Here is a 22327-nt window from a genome sequence, read left to right on the forward strand (position 1 = left end):
CCATGTCTATCTGATCATGTCACCTCAGGTATCCTTTAAGGCCTCTTTCACAGTGCGACGTTAAAGTCGCACGTTAAAACAACCTTTAACGCAGAATAATGCACTGCAATGAAAAATCATTCCCCCATTCACAGTGCACACGTTGTGTTGGTGTCTAACACTGTACGTTAAGTGAAAGTGCTGCATGCTGTGCGTTATACAAGTTATTAGCTGTGTTAGACTGTTTGCACATGTTCAGTAATGTCTTGGAAGCATACTTTTTCATTGCTATGTATTTTATACTGTATGCAACGATAACGGGGCATTAAAGAGAACCCGAGGTGTGTTTAAAGAATGTTATCTGCATACAGAGGCTGGATCTGCCTATACAGCCCAGCCTCTGTTGCTATCCCAAACCCCACTAAGGTCCCCCTGCACTCTGCAATCTCTCATAAATCACAGCCATGCTGTGAGGCTGTGTTTACATCTGTAGTGTCAGTCTCAGCTACTCCCCCGCCTCCTGCATAGCTCCGGTCCCTGCCCCCGTCCCTTTCCTCCAATCAGCAGGGAGGGAAGGGATGCAGTCGGGGACAGGAGTTCTGCAGGAGGTGGGGAGAGCAGCAGACTGACACTATAGAGATAAACACAGCCAGCTCTGACAAGCTGTTTGTCAGCAGCGTGGCTGTGGTTTATGAGGGATTTCAGAGTGCAGAGGGGACCTTAGGGGGGTTTGGGATAGCAACAGAGGCTGGGCTGTATAGGCAGATCCAGCCTCTGTATGCATGGGTCTACATGAAAAGGGCGCCGGTAAAAAAGGGCGCCTGGTGGAGCCCATATATATACCAACTTCGGCTACAAAAAAGGCGCCTGGTGTAGCCCATATAAACTTCGGCTACAAAAAAGACGCTTGGTGTAGCCCATATAAAAACTTTGGCTACAAAAAAACTCTGGGATGTGTTAATTACTATTCCCCCTCCAGGCCGCCATGGATAGTGGGGGAATGAAATAATTCGGCTTCCAGCGCTTGTAGCCCATATACAAACTTCGGCTAGAAAAAAACTCCGGGATGTGTTAATTACTATTAGAGTTGGGCCGAACCTCCGATTTTAGGTTCGCGAAAGGTTCGGTTCGCGGAAAAGTTCGCGAACCGCCATAGATTTCAATGGGGAGGAGAACTTTCAAAGTTTTAAAAAATTCTATCAACTGGAAAAATGATAGAAAACATGTTTCAAAAATCACTGCTGGAGGACCCGCCCACCCTCCCTCCTCCAAGCAAGGTCCTTTATACCATTTGCCTACCTACACTAATTAGTTATGGGACAGCTGCTACACTCTCTGCTAGGGAGATTTTAATACCTCCCTCCTCCCCTTCTACCTATTCCCTCCTCCCTCCTACCAGAGGGAGGAGGGTCTCTTCTGCCAGGGAATTATACTATTTTAAAAACCAGTATACATCATACCATAGCTGGTACATCATACCATAGCTGGGAATACATACATGAGTATACATCATACCATAGCTGGGAATTGAACCCAGATCTCACTGTGTGGTGGATACGTCACCCTAAGCACTGTACCACTACAGAAGTAAGTGAAACTAGCCTAAAATTTAACATTTATGCTCAATGCAATAGAACCATTAGGTTGCTTAAAGGAGAACTGTAGTGAGAGGTATATGGAGGCTGCCATATTGATTTCCTTTTAAGCTATACCAGTTGCCTGGCAGCCCTGCTGATCTATTTGGCTGCAGTAGTGTGAATCACACCAGAAACATGCATGCAGCTAATCTTGTCAGATCTTACAAAAATGTCAAACACCAGATCATACCATAGCTGGGAATCGAACCCAGATCTCACTGTGTGGTGGGCACGTCACCCTAAGCACTGTACCACTACAGAAGTAAGTGAAGCTAGCCTAAAATTTAACATTTATGCTCAATGCAATAGAACCATTAGGTTGCTTAAAGGAGAACTGTAGTGAGAGGTATATGGAGGCTACCATATTGATTTCCTTTTAAGCAATACCAGTTACCTGGCTATCCTGCAGATCCTCTGCCTCCAATACTTTTAGCCCTAGACCCTGAACAAGCATGCAGCAGATTTGGTGTTTGACATTTTTGTAAGATCTGACAAGATTAGCTGTATGCTTGTTTCTGGTGTGATTCACACTACTGCAGCCAAATAGATCAGCAGGGCTGCCAGGCAACTGGTATAGCTTAAAAGGAAATCAATATGGCAGCCTCCATATACCTCTCACTACAGTTCTCCTTTAAGCAACCTAATGGTTCTATTGCATTGAGCATAAATGTTAAATTTTAGGCTAGCTTCACTTACTTCTGTAGTGGTACAGTGCTTAGGGTGACATGTCCACCACACAGTGAGATCTGGGTTCAATTCCCAGCTATGGTATGATGTATACTCATGTACGTATTCCCAGCTATGGTATGATGTACCAGCTATGGTATGATGTATACTGGTTTTTAAAATAGTATAATTCCCTGGCAGAAGAGACCCTCTTCCCTCCGGTAGGAGGGAGGAGGGAATAGGTAGAAGGATAGAAGGGAGGTGGGAGGAATTAAAATCTCCCTAGCAGAGTGTGTAGCAGCTGTCCCATAATTAATTAGTGTAGGCAGACAACTGAGTCAAATGGTATAAAGGACCTAGCTTGAAGGGAGGGTGGGCGGGTTCTCTAACACTGAAAGCAGTGTGTTTGACAATAACATGTCTGCTGACAGTGAAATGGAGGCTAAAAATTTTGCTCAATACAGCATTATGGGGCGAATCGAACTTCCGCAAAAGTTCGCCTGATGCAGGCGAACGCGAACCCCCAAAGTTCGCCTGGAACCGTTCGCAGGCGAACCGTTCGGCCCAACTCTAATTACTATTCCCCCTCCAGACCGTCATGGATAGTGGGGTAATGAAATAATTCGGCTTACAGTGCTTGTAGCCCAGATAAAAACTTAGGCTACAAAAAAGGCAATAATATGGGCTACAGAGGGGCACCTTACTGTAGCCGAAAAAAATACGGGCTACAAAGGGGAGCCCGCTTGTAGCCAAAAACCTTGTAGCCGAAAAAATATGGGCTACAAAGCTGAGCCCGCTTGTAGCCTATATCAAAACTCGGGCGCCCTTTTCTACACCTTGTAGCCCAAATTTCCAGAAATAACATTGATGTCTATGGCGGCGCCCTTTTCATACAGGCACCTCGGGCGCCCTTTTCAACCGATCCCGTATGCATATAATATTCTTCAAACCCACCTCGGGTTCTCTTTAATTTGCGTTGCAACTTTTTTTGGGAGTTGCGTTGTTGCGGGAGTTTGCATTGCGACTTTAACATCGCATCAAACCGCAACGTCCAAATGTGAAAGAGGCCTGAAGGACAACTGAAGTGAGAGGGATATTGGAGCAGCCATATTTACTCTCTCTCTCTCTCTCTCTCTCTCTCTCTCTCTCTATCTCTCTCTCTCACTCTCTATCTCTCCATCTCTCTATCTCTCTATCTCTATATATCTATATATATCTATATGCACATAGCACATTTCTCTATGTTTTCTTCCTACCATGTGCAAAAATACAGTGCCACTTTAAATATTAGTGCCACCCCCGATGACGTCACGCTGCCACCGCCGCTCTGCTGCACTGATTGCCCGCCAGGTCCCCAGAAGAAGATCTGGGCTATGGGGATCTCAGCAGAAGGCTGCAAATAGCCGGGGGGAGAGGCTGGGGTCCCTCTGCGCAGCGCCTTTCGTGCGTGTGACTCCCATACCACCTTATATGCGGGTATTTCCCTACCCCGAGCTGTGCTCGGGATTACTGCTCCGGGCTATTTTTTCCTACCCCGAGCTCAGCTCACGGTTACTGCCCGGGAGGTTAAAAGTGTCCACGTTAAAGCACATGAAAATATATGAATGTGTGAAGAGCATAACAAGGTTATTTATACTGACAGTTAAGCCTGGTACACTCTTTCAATTATGATTGGCCAATCACTGACCAATTTTACCACCACCTTGTAGTATGAGGGCAAAAAGATATTAAATACTATGAGCAGATTGAGTTAACCTTAAACCTTCATGCTACATGGAGGTGGTAAAATTGGTAAGTGATTTGCCAATTATAATTAATAGTGTGTATCATCTGGTGAAGGTAGTAAAATGTTGTTAAGCTATATACACACATGCGACAACTACTGTTTCAGCAGATGATCATTTTGTGTGTACAACGGCAGGCAATTGATTTTGCTCTGGGGTCATTAAGGATCCATCTTGTCAGATCTTTAATGACCCCTGATGCCCAAGCATTACTGCTCACAATGTTATTTCCACCCTGCCCCCCGCCAACCAATTGAAGCCGATCTATCATCCTTCGATCGTCCCTCCACCCCCCCCCCCCCCCGCCCTTTCCATATCAACAGAACACATCTCTAGCCTCAAGGATCAGGATGTGTCTGTACAGCATCATTTCTCAAATTGTCGACCAGAGGGACCGTTTCCCAATCCCTGACGAGTAACAATTCTCCTGTCGCATGTGTGCATGTAGTTTTAGTCTGCTGTGTGGCAATGCACTTCTTAAATTGTCACTGCATTTTGCATTACTTTAGTTAAAGGACAACTGAAGCAAGAGGGATATGGAGGCTGCCATATTTATTTCCTTTTAAGCAATACCAGTTGCCTGGCTGTCCTGCTGGTTATCTCCCTCTAATACTTTTAGCCATAGACCCTGAACAAGCATACAGCTTATCAGGTGTTTCTGACATTATTGGCAGATCTGACAAGATTATCTGCATGCTTGTTTCTGGTATTATTCAGACACGACTGCAGTCAAATAGATCAGCAGGGCTGCCAGGCAACTGGTATTGTTTAAAAGAAAATAAATCTAATAAATAAATAAATAAAGGCACATCTTGTGGATTATGTCCCCTTCGTACCTAATGCCCCCTTGTACCTCGTGTCTCCCTGTGTCCTCCTCTGTCCTCCTTGTGTCCTCGTCTATGCCCCTTTGTGACCCCTGTGTCCTCCATTTGTCCCCTTGTGTCCTCCTCTGCATGGGCACAGTACAGGGAGTCCATGAAATTGTGGCGGGTTAGAGGTTCACATTGGCAGGCTTTCACTAGTCACAAACTCCCTGCATTTGGACTATAAGACACAGCCACTTTTCCCCCACTTTAGGGGGAGAAAAAGTGAGTCTTATAGTTCAAAAATACAGTATATTAGTACTTTTATTTATAATGTGAACATTCCCTGCCGGCTTGTAGATGTAGGGCCAGTGCACACCAAAAAGCGCTAGCGTAATCAAAAACGCTCAGCGCTTTTTGAAGTGATTTTTCAGAGTGATTCTAGGCATGTGCCTAGCGATTTTCTAATCATGCCTAGCGATTTTTGGAGCGTTTTGGTGTAGCTTTTGAACAGCTTCTGTAACAGAGGTGCCTGGCTCTTCTACTGACCACATATGCTATTGCTCCGTTGTTCTTGCCTGATGAAGCGGGATCAAACCTGCAAATCGCGTTGCATATTTGGAGTTCATAAATAAAATATATTGACTGTGTTTACTGCAGTCGTTGTGTGTCTACTTGGAGGAGGTAAGTCCACCACTACCTCCTCTATTTACCAAGAATTTGGTTTTTAAGCTCATTTAGCTTCCTTTTATCCTTTTGGCGCCTCTGTTCTCCTGCATAAGCTTCTGTAACAAAAACGCTTGGAAAATCACTCTGATCTAGCACTTTTCAGAGCAGTTTTCCACTTTAATATACTTAACGTTGAAGCTGAATCGCCTCAGAAAAGCGCAGAAATGATGCAGGACCCGCGTTTGCAACTGGGATCCCCCATCGCTGCACACAGCATTGACTCGTGGGTTCCAGCCCATAAGTTATGTTCACAGTGGGTGTTGCATTGTGTTCCTTGTTCCCTGTAACAGCAAGAACGCATCATGCAAAAACGGTTTTGCAAGTTATCTGTGCGTTGCGTCGCATACAGTGAAATACAGTGAAGCATACAGCCAACAGTCAATGCAAAATGTGCTTCACTGTCACTGTCAACATGCGCGTTTTTTAGCGTTATCATGCTGCATGCCGTTACACCTGCCGCACTGTGAACAATGCATAGGTGGTGCATCACAATTCAGCAAGTCACATTACAAAGCAGTTATTATGCTGCACCGCAAAGCACTACTGTGAACATAGCCTAACACTTTCTTGTAGGGATGTTGGTGTAAATTATTTCAAGTTAAAACAGGATGGTGCACATTTTTGTATGCAAGTTTATGCTGCTTGAAGGTGGTCCAGTTGAATCCTGCCAGCATGGAATTTGGCCTGTTTTCAAGCTTCATAAATTTGCATTCAGAATCGGCATAATCCTGCATCAGTTATGAATTATTTTCATTTCAGTGACCATCTCTACTTTATGACTCTATGACCACAAACCAGAATGACCACAACCCTGAATAAATAGGCAGATCAGGTTGTTTTGACTCCACTGTGAACCTGCTTCTGCATGTGAAACCTGGTACACACATTCAATTATGATTGACCAATCACCAACCAATGTTACCACCTCCATGTAGTATGAAGGTTTACCTACACAGCCAGCTCATAGTATTCAATATGTGTTGACCCTCGTATTAGGTGGAAGTGGTAAAATTGTTCAGTGATTCTCCAAACATAATTTAAAGTTTATAATAGGCTTTAAAGAGGAACTGTCATGAAAATCTTAAAATTTAAAACACATACAAATAAGAAATACGTTTTTCCAGAGTGAAATGAGCCATAAATTTATTTCCTCCTATGTTGCTGTCACTTACAGTAAGTAGTAGAAATCTAACATTAGCGACAGTTTTTGGACTACCCCATCTTCTCATAGGGGGTTCTCAGGGTGCAGCGAGCAGGGAGGCTGGCCAGCATCTTTGTATTAATCCTTTTCAGGCAATGTCTTTTTAAAAAATAAAGGCATGCTGAGAATCCCCCATGAAGAAATGGACTAGCCCAAAACCTGTCTGTAATGTCAGATTTCTACTACCTACTGTGAGTGACAGCAACATAGGAGAAAATAAATTTATGGCTCATTTTACTCCGGGAGAAATGTACTTCTTATTTGTATGTGTTTTACATTTTAAGATTTTCATGACAGCTCCTCTTTAACCTTGGTATACACATCCAATTTTGATTGGATAATGATTGGCAAATTTTGGCACATCCATGTAATATGAGAGCTTACAATTTTTTTATAGTATTCAAAGTTTGTTGCCTGCATATTACATGGAAGTGGTAACATTGGATGTGTGTATGCACCTTTATAAGCTAAAGAAACTGATCAGAAACTGATTCAAAAAAATAAATAAATAGGATCTTCTGAATTCTTTTTTGAACATGATCCCTTTTTATGTCACTTGTAACTTTTCATTTCCCATGTAGTGGAACACTGTGGTGATAGGCATATAGCAAAGTGCTGTTTTTTTTTCAAAACGTTAATTAAAACTTAATTAAAATTCCAGCTTTCATAATGTATTTTTCCAATGAACCACAGATAGATTTCACTAAATGCAGACTTTATATCAGCTGTCTTTATAACTGTAACCTTTTATACATGACCTCCAGCTTAATAAAAAATAATAATATCACTTGTTGGGCTGTACAAACGGATCTGTGTTACTCAGTTTTAAATGACAAAATATTGATAAACATGACAGACATCATATACAATGTAATACATATTCACACACCATCTAGAAAAATATATTATAAATCTACAATCTTTTTTTCCTGGACGTAATACTGCTTGGAGAAAAAAAATATTCATAGTTCATTAATTACAGTGAATATGGGCAAAGGCACTTATAGTTAGATGGAGTGCAATTATAAAAAATCCAATCCAGTTTAGTAGACAAAATACATATACAGAAGTGCACAACGGCACGGCGAATACTACAAATGGAAAAGTTCAATAATAATGTTCTGAGGCACCAGTTTGCAGTCATGATTCACTTATATCTTGAAAAAAAAAAAATATAAAAAAAATTACAGCAGAGATGTCTCTTAAGCTGTTGCCCCACACAACCTAGTAGATACAATAGCTTCTTTGGGATCACATTCCAGTCTTCCTGAAACCACAAATGGCCATGTCTGTAATGAAGAATTTGACAGTATCAGATGACTGTTGCTATGACTTTTTTAAGCGTATAACTGATAAATGAGCAGAAAGCAGTAACACATGGCTACCAGATCTTATCTCATATCTGAAAAATAACTGTTATCATCAATTGGTTGCTATAGCTAACTCCATTTTATACATGCCTTATTAGATGTATTTGCAAATATATAAAAAAATAAAATGACTAGCACTAATATGAATTAGAAGAACTAAAGGTAAATGATTACTTGAAAATAAAATAATAATAAGATACACCTAAATATGAAATGCTATGCTATATTTTAATATTTTTGAATAGTAACAATGCAATGCAAATTTATTATTATTATACAAAATAATAACAACTTACTGCTAAGTTATTATGTGCTCTGCAAAGCAAAAAAAAATCACTACAGAGCGTTTAAATTGTATGCATATATTATAATAATAATTATTATTATAATATATTATAATACAATATATCTATATCTATCTATCTATCTATCTATCTATCTATCTATCTATCTATCTATCTATCTATATATATATATATATATATACACATATCACAGCTTATATATTTTTTTCCTTTTAATAGATCATAGATAAAAATACTTCTAGTCCACATTGATCACTTACACATTATAACATTATAAAATTAATTGCTTACAGAATTTCAGAAACTACATAAGTACATTTCTGTGGGTTGTTATTATGATACAGCCGCCTCCCATGCACTGACTGGAGTTAGAAGGGAGTGATATTATTAGTGCTTGTCTGTATCACGCTGCACAGAGGTCACAGTGATATCATGCATAAGAACACACAGCATTGTCCATTACCATGTGGCAGCCCGTGAAGCCGACTGGTGCTGACTGTATGGGAGCTTCATTCTTACCAGGTTGACAGGGTGCACATAGCTATTGTCATATCTGTCCTCCTGCAGCAGCTGCCTGAGGTGTGCAATGTAGCTGGAGGCCAGTCTCAGAGTGTCCAGTTTGGACAGTTTGGTGTCAGGAGGCACCCAGGGCAGACTGGTCTTTAGTCTGGAGAAAGCTTTGCTCAGTACCCTCATGCGGGCTCTCTCCCTGGCATTGGCTGCATTTCTCTGGGACTGTTTGCAGTCTTTGGATGACCTGGGCATTGGCTTCTTGTCTGGAATCTGCTGAGTACGGCATGCCCTCTTCTTCTTATCATTTGCCATGTCTAGAGTCCCATCCTCCTCAGAGTTATCCGTGGAGTGGTCCAGCAGCAGATCACTGCATCCTCTCCTCTTGGCTTTAGGATACTGAAGTTCCAGCACTCTTAGCTCCAAGAGGTCCTCAGTGTCGCTCACAGAGCCTGTGGACATGATGTGTTCACCTCTCAGTGACCAGTCCTGAGACCACCAGCAGTTCCCTCACCTACACATCATTATTATTAAACTGAGGATGCAGTTTACAGATGAGCACCAGTCCTCACTGCAATTGTAAGAATCTGCAGGCATTTCGGCAAAGCAACTATATAGCAGGGGGAGTGTGGGAGGGGGTCAGTGTAGGAGTGACATAAGGAGGTGGTGGGGTGACTTCACTGTTTTCCACACTGATGCGGTGTTGTGATTAACCCATTACATGCATTTCATCTAAACATCTGTGTGCTGAGACTGGGTATACATTACATGTTAAACTGCATGAATTCCTCTGACATTTTCCTTGCAGGTGTCTGCACAGCTCACATTGTTTTCTGCATTCAGTTACTTTTTTACACCGCCACTTCTTCCTACGAGATATTTCTAGTGGTCTTTTAACACCGACTTTTGGTTTATTTTACACTTTGGGGCTGGTTCCCACTAGAGATGACCTATTTATTTATTTTATTTGTTGTATTTATAAAGCGCCAACATATTACGCAGCGCTGGACATTAATTTAGGTTACAGACAATATTTAGGGGTGACATACAGCAATATGACAATACAGGAATACAAGAAAACCAGATCACACAGCACAGTATGAGTACCAGGTAATGCTTAGTCAATCACTGGATGGGAGCGTGGAGTTAGGCAAGTTAGGTTCACTCAAATGCATAGCATGGGTGCACAGTAATAGAGGTGCATGATCAGGTAGGACACAAAAGGAGGAGGACCCTGCCCAAAGGCTGACAATCTAGAGGGAGAGGTAGGGACACGAGAGGTAGGGGACCAGAGTTCGGCTGTGTGTTTAGAGCAATTGTGAGGGGTGGTAGGCAAGAGTAAAAAGGTGAGTTTTGAGGGCCTTCTTGAAGGTGTTGAAGGAGGGGGCTGCCCTAATGGGTGGAGGTAGGGAGTTCCATAGTGTCGGAGCGGCTCTTGAGAAGTCTTGGAGGCGTGCATGGGACTGGGTGATGCGGGGGACGGTCAGGCGAAGTTCATTGGAGGAGCGGACCTGAACAGTTCGCCGGCGGGCAGTATTCTGCTAACATTGGACTGTTCGCCGTTCGCATTGAACACAATTTAAAAAAAAAATTGCATTCGCATTTTTTCCATAGACTTTAATGGCACATGAGCGGCCGCATTTTATGAGTATGTGTAGGGGGACAGTGGGTACAGTAAGAATTAAAAAAAAAAAAAAAAGACCTTATAGTTTTTGAGTTTCATAGGAAATAAGTATACATTTAAATGTGGTAAATGACAGATAATGTAGCAAACCTAACGGTAGTGTATATTTACATATATCAAAAGAAAGAGCAATGAACTTCATGACGGGATTTCCAGGGGGTCTGTATGCAGTTGCGTACGGACCCCCTTGAAACCCCTCCAGAGCCACAATGCTTCGGGCCAGGGATCGCTATACAGCCGCAGTAAGGCTGAATAAAGATCCCTAGCAAATTCTTCTACTTTTTTTTACTTTTTTTATGTTCAGAGTGTGGGAAATTAAATAAAAAAAAGATGTGGGGTCACCCTCCCGAGCCTCTTTAACCCCTTGTCCCCCATGCAGGCTGGGATAGCCAGAATGCAGAGCCCCAGCTAAGTGGAGCTTCACACCTTGAGCTATACCAGCCTGCATGGTCCATAATATGGGGGGGGGGCTCTGGGGGAGGGGCAACTAAGCCTCCCCCTCCTGCCTGATCCCTTGTCCAACCCATGGACAAGGGGCTCTTCCCCACCTCCGGTGACCCTAATTGTGCGGGTTTTCTCAAGGAAATACACATAATGTGAGCAGATTTTCACAGAAAATATGTTAAATCATGTCGGCAGATTTTCCCAGAAAATACGCTCAACCATGTGGAAAAGTTTCCAAGAAAATATGTTCAACTATGTGGCAGACTTGACCAAAAATTACGTTCAATCATGTCGGCAGATTGGACCAGAAAGTGCGTTCAATCACATCGGCAGATTGGACCAGAAAATACGTTCAATCACGTTGGCAGATTGGACCAGAAAATACGTTCAATCATGTTGCAGATTTGACCAGAAAATATGTTCAATCTTGTCGGCAGATTTGACCAGAAAACACGCTCAATCGTGTGGCAGATTTGACCAGAAAACACGTTCAATCATGTGGTAGATTTGACCAGAAAACATGTGCAATCATGTCGGCAGATTTGACCAAAAAACACGTTCAATCGTGTGGCAGATTTGACCAGAAAACATGTTAAATCGTGGCAGATTGGACCAGAAAATAGTTCAATCGTGTAAGCAGATTTGACCAGAAAATACGTTCAATCATGTGGTAGATTTGACCAGAAAATACATGCAATTATGTAGCAGATTTGACCAGAAAATACATGCAATCATGTGGCAGATTTGACCAGAAAATATGTGCAATCATGTGGCAGATTTGACCAGAAAACACTTCAATCATGTGGCAGATTTAAACAGAAAACACGTTTAATCATGTGGCAGATTTGACCAGAAAACACGTTCAATCATGTGGCAGATTTAACCAGAAACCACGTTCAATCATGTGGCAGATTTGACCAGTAAACACGTTCAATCATGTGGCAGATTTGACCAGAAAACACTTCAATCATGTGGCAAATTTGACCAGAAAACACGTTCAATCATGTGGCAGATTGGACCAGAAAACATGTTCAATCATGTGGCAGATTTAACCAGAAAACACTTCAATCATGTGGCAGATTTGACTAGAAAACACTTCAATCATGTGGCAGATTTGACCAGAAAACACTTCAATCATGTGGCAGATTTGACCAGAAAACAATCATGTGGTAGACTTGACCAGAAAATACACCTGCTAATAAAAAAAAACCCATTTACTTACCTGCAGAAGACCTCCTGTCCCGGCCTCCATCCAGTGCGCAGCTCCCACGATCCTCAGCAGCCAGCAACTGAAACTCCTGCGCTGAGAGCAGGGCTATGGGAAAATGGCGCCGGAAGCCCTGCACTGCAGACTCGAAGTCTCCAGAGCAGGGCTTCGGATGCCATTTTACCGTAGCCCTGCTCTGCCGCTGCCGGAGCTGCGGGCTGCTGCCGGTGAACTGCACAAAGCGATTTTGTGAGCATTTTGCGTTTTTCTTATACCTTCCATTATAGCAAAAATGCCCAAAAAAATGGTACAGGCACCACTTTGCTGAGCGGATCGGAAGCGAACCGCTCAGCTGCAAACTTTCTCATAGGGAATCATCGCGCGAGAGTTTTGTGGAGATTTTAAAAATTGCCTGCGCTAGAAAAAAGGCGGAAAATGCCCCTAGTGTGAACGGGCCCTCTGAGATAGAATTTTCCGTTCGCGAACAGAGAACGTGAACTTCAGCAAAATGTTTGCGAACAGGCGAATCTGGTGAACCGCCATAGACTTTAATGGGCAGATGAGTTTTAAAACCTAAAAAGACTGTTTCTGGCCACGAAAGTAATGCAAAAGTTGTTCCAAGGGGTCTAACACCTGGACTGTGGCATGCCAGAAGGGAATCCATGCAAAAAGTCTCACCAAAAATTGCGGAGTTGATGCAAAATCGGGTTTTAAACCCTAATGGGCAGAATGGGCAGAAATTACATTATGCACAGCTCTGGGTGTCAGTGGGCTGTGGAGTGGAGAGAAATGCAATAGTACTATCAGAATACAGTGAAATAATAATGCACTGGAGTGGTTCTGTGCCTGTAACTTAATGAGGCAACAGTAGTAGTGTGCACACAGCTCTGGGTGTCAGTGGGCTGTGGAGTGTCACACACACAAAAAAAAAAAAACAGGAGACCAATGTGCTAGCCCTCAAAAGGGCTTTTTAGGGTGCTTTCACAGCAAGTAAGGAACAAGAACACAGGCCTAGCTAATGCTTTCCCTACCTACCTGCAGCAAGTCTGACCCTTCTCTTACTAACTATCAGCAGCCAGCAGAGAATTGATCCAATATGGCCACTGCAACTGCTTTTTGATAGGGGGGCACGGAGTCCAGGAGGGGGTGTTAGCTGATTGGCTGCTAAATGTCTGCTGACTGTAAGGGAGGGGGTCAAAGTTTAGCTCAATGATGATGTATAGGGGATGAATCTAACACGCCAAATGTTCGCTGTTTGCCGCAAATGCAAACAGCCGATGTTCGCAGAATACTGCTCGCCGGCGACCTGTTTTGGCCATCTCTAGTCTTCTCAGGTACACTTTAAGACACTGACATGACAGGCTCTCTTTTATACTGGAGGTACTCTTTAACAGCTAAATAGTGTTTGGTGCTACAGTGAATACAAGCAGCAGAAAAGCAAATTGGTGACAACATTACATAATATCATCTAAATGTGAAAATCTTTACAGTGTGGTAGTCCATGAATGTACATCCAGTCCTTCTTAATACAATGTAAAATAAGCATGGTAAAAATGAATATTTCCAGTGAAACCGTATCTGCATACAATTACTTTACTATTTTATCTGATCTCTGCAACAGGTGCAAGGAAGCTAGGGCTTGGGAATTGCTTCCCACTGTTTTGCTAGAAATGATCTCAGACAGAGCTAACACTTGAGGCACGCTGCTTTCTGCTCTGTAATTTGCTCGCTGCTTCTGTGTGATCAGAGAGGTTCAGGCAAGTCATTGCTGCAATCTGCCTTGTAGAACATTAGAGCTAAGAGCACTAGTAAAACAGAGATTATAGGAACACACGTGCATTTTCAATACTAACTGGCTAGTTACAGAGGGAAAGTTTTTAGGGTAGTGAAATAACTAGATGAGTATCTCCTGCAACCCAATAGTTTGAACTCAGAATGTCCCTACATAATGCTCATGCAACTTAAAGTGTACCAGAGCTGAACTAACTAAAAAGATTTATACAGGGCCGGTTTAAGCAACAATGGGGCCCCAGGGCAAAATAAACCTGGGAGCCCCTCAACAGATACCCCGGAACAAAAATCGGCATTAAGGGACCTTTTTTGCAGGTATAGTCAGGGTGTGAAGCCCCAATCGGTCGGAGCTCCACATTCTGGCTATCCCAGCCTGCATGGGGGACAAGGGGTTAAAAGGTTTCAGGAGGGGGGACCCACATTATTAAAAAAAAAAAATTCCCACACTCTAAACATACAAAAAAAATTGGGAAAATAGGAAAAAATTCCAGGAATCTTCATGCAGCCATATTGCGGCTGTATAGCGATACCTGGCCAAAGCGCTGCAGCTGCGTATGGACCCCCTGGAAACCCCGTCAGGAGATTCATTGCTCTTTCTTTTGATGCATGTAAAATCACACTACGGTTAGGTTTGCTACTAAAACTGACATTTACCGCATTTAAAAGTATACTTTTTTCCTTTGAAACTTTAAAATCGATTTTCTCAAAAACTATAAGGTCTTTTTGAAAAATTGTTTGTTTCCTCTTATTTCCAATTATCTCCTTAACACATCCTGCAAATTTAGGGTTTCTAGCATTTAAGGTGGATTTGATATTAACCGTTAAAGTCGGCGGGTTTTTAAATGTGTATTTTTTTCCTTTGAAACTTTAAAAATAATTTTCTCAAAAACTATAAGGTCTTTTTGAAAATGTATTTCCTCTTGTAGCCACTGGGAACCCCTACAGGCTCTGGGGCCCTGGGGCAATTGCCTCCTTTGCCTCTATGGTAACGCCGGCCCTGGATTAATACATACCTAGGGCTTCCTCTAGCTCCATCCGCTCAAATCGCTCCCACACCGCCGTCCTCCGCTACCCGCAGCTTTGGGAACCTGGTCCCATCACTTCCGTCAGTCGGAGCCAGTCTACGCAGACTGGTAGCCATGGGAGGAAGATAAAAATTGTCAGTGAACAGGTTAGAAATGAACTAGGAAAAACCTGATTCTCAAAAGAATCATGTGCATTGTCCATTACACAATCGCTGCACTAAGCTGCCGCATGCACTTAGCCCCCGAACATAAACTCCTAAAAATAAACAGAAGGTCACTTTGATGGAATTTAAACAACAACTGAAGTGAGAGGTGTATGGAGGCTGCCATGTTTATTTTCTTATATCCTTATAGTCACCCAGAACTATTAGGAACTTAACCAAAACTCTTCTACCTAGCCATGCAGGGTTCCTGCTCATCCCTCTGATGCAAGGGGACTTATGACAAAGATAATAGTTATAATCTACCTCTCCCCCTTCTTCTGCCAACCTCTGGGGCCCATAGCAGCTGCTATTATTGTGCACATCCTTGCATACTACTGTCTCAGGTAAAGTGGTGAGGGTGGTGCAGATTCGAAGTCAGTCACATGTCTTTTTTGCAAGTTCTCCTGTTTGCTGTTCTATGTTTACAGTCTGCAATGTAATTGTGTGTTTACAATCCAAGATACAAGCATGATCATTTTCGTCAATGGCAATAACACAATTGTATGTGCTTGCTGCCCGTTACTCCCAAGGTCTGCTGCTCTTTTACAGCAGGCATACAACCAAGACCGTGCCTAGTCTCACACTTGTCATGGGAAACAGCATAATCTCACAGCTGCTGATATCCAGAGGTGAATGAATGGTCATATGCTTGTCTCTCAAGTGTCTGCATACATGTGTGTTCAGATATATGTGAATTGCCGTGTGAATTTTAAACTGAACCAGTGTTTTTTTTTAATTTTATTCATTTATTTATTTAAGTATTTATATATATTTACTGACATATTATGCAGCGCTGTACAGGGTATATTGTCTTGTCACTTAACTGTCCCTCAGAGGAGCTCACAATCTAATCCCTACCACAGTCACATGTCTAGTTATGTATCATGTAATTCATGTAACATAGTCTAGGGCCAATTTAGGGGGAAGCCAATTAACCTATCTGTATGTTTTTGGGATGTGGGAGGAAACAGGAGTGCCCGGAGGAAACCCACACACACACGGAGAGAACATACAAACTCCTTGCAGATGTAGACCTGGCTGGGATTCGAGCCCAGGATTCAGCGCTTCAAGCCGAGAGTGCTAATCACTAAGCCACCGTGCTGCCCATGATTACCAAGATATACTGCTAAAAGTAGGCACCAAACTAAAAAATATTTCAAGGATACCTGTAGCCACCTAAAAAAAGTTACATACTCACCTAAGAAGAGGAAAGGCTCTCGACCTTTTATAGCCTTCCTAGTCCTCTTTGCAATGTGGGCCCCCATTGCAGCGATCCGACCTGGGGCATAGCTAGAAGTCACCAGGCCCTCCTGCAAGACTTTGAGCGGGCCCCCCGCGCCCCCACGGGTGCTAGCTCAGGGCTGTTTTGGGGGGCAGGAGGGGTCACAGCATGAGGGGAGAGCATTGCACATCGGCGGGGAGGGGGGGCCAGTCCCACTCACCTCGGGCTCTCCCCTCTGTGCTCTCCTCCTGCATCTATCACTGGCAGCGGCGGCAGGCAGGACACATACCTCTATTCACCACTGGAGGTTCAGATCTCTAAGGGCTTCACACTACTTCCTGTTTAAACAGGAAATAGTGTGAAGCCCTTAGAGATCGAAACCTCCAGGTTCAGGTGCTGCATCCCTTATTGTTACGCCCCTGGATCCGACTAAGGTTGAAGAAGCCTTCAGGTCTACTAAGAAGGCTTCGGAAGTGCCATACTCTACCAGAAATGTGCGTGTTACTTAAGTATTGCAGTTTTCACTAATTGTGCAATGTGGACAATGTCAGTGACATAAGTACCAGCTGCCGTTCGCTCACTGCACATGTCAGTTTTACCACCTTTGTGAAAATATGTCCCTTTGTGATCTACCAATTCCCTAATTGATACCTCATCGGTCCATGCTGGACTGTTGTTCAACTCATCCAACTCTTATTCTTGCTCCTCACTCCTCAGATGCTGCTTCTCTCTGGCAGATGAGCCAGAATGTGTGCTAGAACAGAGGTCACTGGAAGGGAGCACAACACAGGGAACACTATACGGGATGCAAAAATGGGTGGTCACTTAATGGGGGCACTAGAAAAAGACTCCTGGAATGGAGACATTATAGTAGTATAATACAGGGGATGTAAGGGGAATGGAACATGGGCTACTAATATGAAAATACTGTTTAGCCGCCTTCTATAATCCTGTCGATTTTTGAGACAACAGAGCAGTTCATTACATTCTATAAATTTTGTATTCCCTGCTCCACAGTTTGTAGTCTCTGTGCTTTGTTTTTTGTTTTTTAAAGTGAACTAAATATTTTCATTTTCAGGCCAGTCTAGAACATGGACTCATTTACTATTAATTTGTGCTGTTGTAATACGTGCAGTTTTTATTTAGCATTCTCTTGCTGAAAAAGTCATTTTCTGGATGCCAGTTTATGTTGTTTCATAACCTGTATATATTGTTCAGCAATTAAAGTACCTTCTATGACATACAAGCTACCTATGCAATGTGCAGTAATGAACCACCAATACCATCACAGATGCAGACTTTTGAACTCCACACTGATACATTGGTTACTATGATGATTTCCTAAAATTATCTAAAATTTTGATTAGTCAGACAACAGGCCAGTTTTCCACTTTATCCCAGCCTATCTTAAATTACTCTGGGCCCATAGAAGGCATCATTGTTTTAGATCATGTTTACATTTGGTTAATCCTTAGTATCACAGAGTTCATCTTTACCTTACTGTAAACCCTGCCCTATCATTACTTGAGAGCAACTCTGCCTCTCTAGGATGCTCTCTGTATACGTATTACTCATGTGTTGTTACACAACAGTACACCTGAACTGAGAGTGATATGGAGGCTGCCATATTTATTTCCTTTTAACTACTTGCCGACTGATCCACGCCTATTGGCGTGAACACATCGGCAGCCCCAGGACCGCTCCACGACGATTGCTGTGAACAGCTCTCTATGGAGCTAGCAGGAGAGCATGCGCAGGCTGTGTGTGCATCTCCTGCTTGGAAGGCAGAGCTCCGCTCCACCTTCAGTCTCCCATCGGCAATCGCCGCTCGGAGACTGTTAGACGTTTCGCCGTCTAATTATGCTGAACAGCCCTGCGATCTGCAGCAGCGCTGTACTGAGGACAGCCATGTGTCCCCTCTGTTAGTGCAGAAGTGATCCGCTGTCATAGGCTGAAGCCTATGACAGTTGATAACACTAATTGGCTGGCGGGGGGAGGGAGCGGGAAAAAAAATAAAGAAATATATTATAAAAATAATAAAATAAACATTTATTTAAAAAAATAAACACTGGGGGAGTGATCAGACTCCACCAACAGAGAGCTCTGTTGGTGGGGAGAAAAGGGGGGGGGGGGTGGAATCACTTGTGTGCTGAGTTGTGCGGCCCTACAGCTTGTCCTTAAAGCTGTAGTGGCCAATTTAAAAAGAGATGGCCTGGTCTTTAGGGGGGTTTAACACTGCGGTCCTCAAGTGGTTAAACACTACTAGTTGCCTGGCTATCCAGCTGATCACTTGCCTTTAATACTTTAAGCCAGGGGTTCCCAACCTTTTTGGACCCCAGGACCACCTTGATGCAAGATTCTTTCCAAGGCCAGGCAGACCAGGACGGGGAGAAATCAAGCTCTCGGGCACAACAGTACTGTTAGGGGGCGCGTGTGGTGGCCGGGTATGCGCAATAACGTACAATCGGCATCGACTTGCCAGATTACCAGAGAGTAGTAGGAGAAAACTGAGAGGACAGTGAGGGAGCCCACGCACCTCACGGGGCTAGAGGAAGCCCCAGGTAACTATAAATATAGCCATTATATTCATCTCAGGTACACCTCAAACCTCCCTCAGTCAGTAAAGTCAACAGGAAGAAACTAACTAAATACTGCACAAAGTAATGGGAAACATGTACCTGCTTGCCTTAATCTGTGGACCTGTTCCTGGTCCTGGATCTCCCCACTCCCTGGTCACACTATTAGCAGGGAGATGGCGCCCAGGTGTTCTTTGGGGACAGAGACAAAAATTCCTGTGTTTTCATTCATCCCCATCATTCCAGCTATGGCCGCTGAAGGGGGCGGCATTTGAGGGGGCAGGCCATGAATTATGAGCTGAAGAAGATCGGTGGGGCGGGCTGAGCACATGACGCCATGGCCGCTGGTGGGGGCGGGATGTCCATGGCTGACAAGTGAAGAGGACAAATTGGGCGGTACGTGCACAAGCGGCTGGAGGAGCAGTGATGGAGGGGGCAGGACTGGAGGCCTCCAGCTTGTGCGGCTGAAGTTAATGTAAATTACAGCCACCGCTGCATGCTGCAGTGAGAGAGAGAGAGATTTTAAAATTTTTCCGACGGAATTCCGTATACGTCGGAATTCCGCGGAACAGCTCCAGAATACCGTCGGAATGAAACGGTAGCGGAATTTCGGTATGACGGTATGCGGAATTGTCCCGGAAACGGAAATGGGCTCTTCCGACCATGCCTGCTCTAGACACAGGAACTCTTTCTTTCCCCCAACCCATCCAGCTTCTCAACTCAGGAACCCCCCCCCCCCTCCCATCACCCAACCCCAATAGCCTTTCCATTTGTGTATGTGTGCCTATTTACCCATGTGTACTCTCATGTGTGTGGCACTTATCTCTTCCACTGTCTGCCAGCTTGTACTATTACTGAGCCTATCGGTGCCATGAGCTATTCCTTGTATGAACCCTTTGTACTTGGTGAATAAATCTAATTCTGATGACAGAAATGCTGCTGAGCTTGATTGGGATATATTGCCCCCTCCATGTACAGTGAGAGGAGGTCAGTCATGGATTGTGTTCCTATATAGCAATCAGTTTTTAATCATTTTTCTAAAAAGGAAATTACACTTTTTCTTGCAAAGCTAATTTCGCATGAAACTGCTGCCTATTTCTATCACGGTTGCTCATAAACTACGCCAGCGCGAATCTACACATCGTAGTACCCAACTATGCATTGTAGTCCGTAGGCGAAGTTTAAGAACTACACATACGCATTTCCGCGTAGTCGTAGTCCTGCTGTGCGAAGCTTCGCCCGCTACGCGTAGTTGACGTATGTATTGTGAAGTCAACTACGCGTGCGGTAACTGCATCTATATGGATCAATGCGCATGCGCAGACATTTTATTGCCCTTTATACGCATACAATTCTGCATTGGATGGTGGAATGGATGCTTATATTAGTTTATATATGCGCATAGTTAGCAGATTATTGCGGAAATTGTTCCGCATAAGGGCATAAGCGGTCGCATCAACTACACTACGCACTACGTGAAGCTTGCGTATTTTAATGCGTAGTCTACGGTATGCTAACATAGCGAATTTGCTGATGTCGGAGCCGTAGATTGCGAAGCGTATTTGTGTAAAAATACGCGTAGTTCCAGCGTAGCGAAGTTGGCTGACTACTACCATTCTTGATTTCTTTTTTGAACTACAGAACTGCTAACTGGCAATAAGGGCCACCCCTTGCAGACAGAATGATATCCAGTGCAAATGACAAACCTTCATTTTTGGATGATGGTTTGTCTGTTGATGGAGACACCAGGCTTATTGATCTGCATAAACAGATGCTCCACTTTATTGCCGGAGGAAGCGGCACAAAACTAGATACTTACCTAAAGAGAGGGAAGCCCCAGGATCCTATTGAGGCTTCCCTCTCTATTCTAATGTCTCCTGTCACTGAGCGCAGCCCCCCTGGAAGATTAGCGACAATGCGTTGTCGGTAATCAGTTTGGGGAAGCACAGCTCCTTATCCTTCCTTGTACCTGGCCATACAATAGCCAACTGAGCCAGCCCCGCTCATGCTCAATAAGCCGGAGCCGCGGTCTCCGTGGTACTGCGTATGAGTGCAGGAAACAAAGCAAGCGCTCACCAATATGGGCCGCATCTGAATGACTCACCACCTCATATGCACCGCTTAAATAGCTCAAATACACACTCAGCAATCAGACAGATGCAAAACATATGCAAAACTAAACTAAATACTTACCATGCAAAACAGGATAGCACAATGGGTGCTGCTAGCCTGGTAGTTACAGAACTGTGGATACAAAATATAGGTAAAAGGCTGCGCATCCCTGACCCAATACTGTACAATTGAATGGTTAATCGCTGTGGCGCACACCGCCCCCCCTGGACTAAAATGTACGCCCGCATCCAAACAATGCAATACTGGTCTATGGAGAAATTTTAGCTTCCATCATAGTTTTGCATGCAAAAATATAGATATACTGGACATCTGCACCAACGTTGAGGTAAATCTCCAGAGCAGATGTCCTAACACTAAACTGACCTAAGTTAAAAGCAAATGTCTTTACCCTGGCAGCTGCTATGCTAAAATGTGTAACTTACATTCAATACAGACAGCAGGAAACAAAGCAAGCGCTCACCAATATGGGCCGCATCTGAATGACTCACCACCTCATATGCACCGCTTAAATAGCTCAAATACACACTCAGCAATCAGACAGATGCAAAACATATGCAAAACTAAACTAAATACTTACCATGCAAAACAGGATAGCACAATGGGTGCTGCTAGCCTGGTAGTTACAGAACTGTGGATACAAAATATAGGTAAAAGGCTGCGCATCCCTGACCCAATACTGTACAATTGAATGGTTAATCGCTGTGGCGCACACCGCCCCCCCTGGACTAAAATGTACGCCACAGTTCTGTAACTACCAGGCTAGCAGCACCCATTGTGCTATCCTGTTTTGCATGGTAAGTATTTAGTTTAGTTTTGCATATGTTTTGCATCTGTCTGATTGCTGAGTGTGTATTTGAGCTATTTAAGCGGTGCATATGAGGTGGTGAGTCATTCAGATGCGGCCCATATTGGTGAGCGCTTGCTTTGTTTCCTGCTGTCTGTATTGAATGTAAGTTACACATTTTAGCATAGCAGCTGCCAGGGTAAAGACATTTGCTTTTAACTTAGGTCAGTTTAGTGTTAGGACATCTGCTCTGGAGATTTACCTCAACGTTGGT

The 22327-nt window shown here is 43.5% G+C and overlaps 1 protein-coding gene across 2 annotated transcripts; it reads right to left on the bottom strand.

Moving 5' to 3' along the window:
• Window positions 1-7713: 7713 nt before the first annotated feature.
• On the bottom strand, window positions 7714-9552 carry MSC (musculin). Of its 2 annotated transcripts, none has more exons than XM_068234823.1 (2): window positions 8994-9552; window positions 7714-8088 (listed from the first exon to the last, which is right to left on the bottom strand). In XM_068234823.1, the coding sequence occupies exons 1-2, from the start codon at window positions 9444-9446 to the stop codon at window positions 8002-8004; spliced, it is 540 nt and encodes a 179-aa protein (XP_068090924.1). In that variant the 5' UTR covers window positions 9447-9552; the 3' UTR covers window positions 7714-8001. The 2 variants fall into 2 exon arrangements, with proteins under 2 accessions (XP_068090924.1, XP_068090925.1); XM_068234824.1 differs by having other exon boundaries at window positions 8004-8088; window positions 8938-9552.
• Window positions 9553-22327: the final 12775 nt, after the last annotated feature.

This window comes from Hyperolius riggenbachi, chromosome 5 (genome assembly GCF_040937935.1).
Source record: "Hyperolius riggenbachi isolate aHypRig1 chromosome 5, aHypRig1.pri, whole genome shotgun sequence".
Taxonomy (NCBI): domain Eukaryota; kingdom Metazoa; phylum Chordata; class Amphibia; order Anura; family Hyperoliidae; genus Hyperolius; species Hyperolius riggenbachi.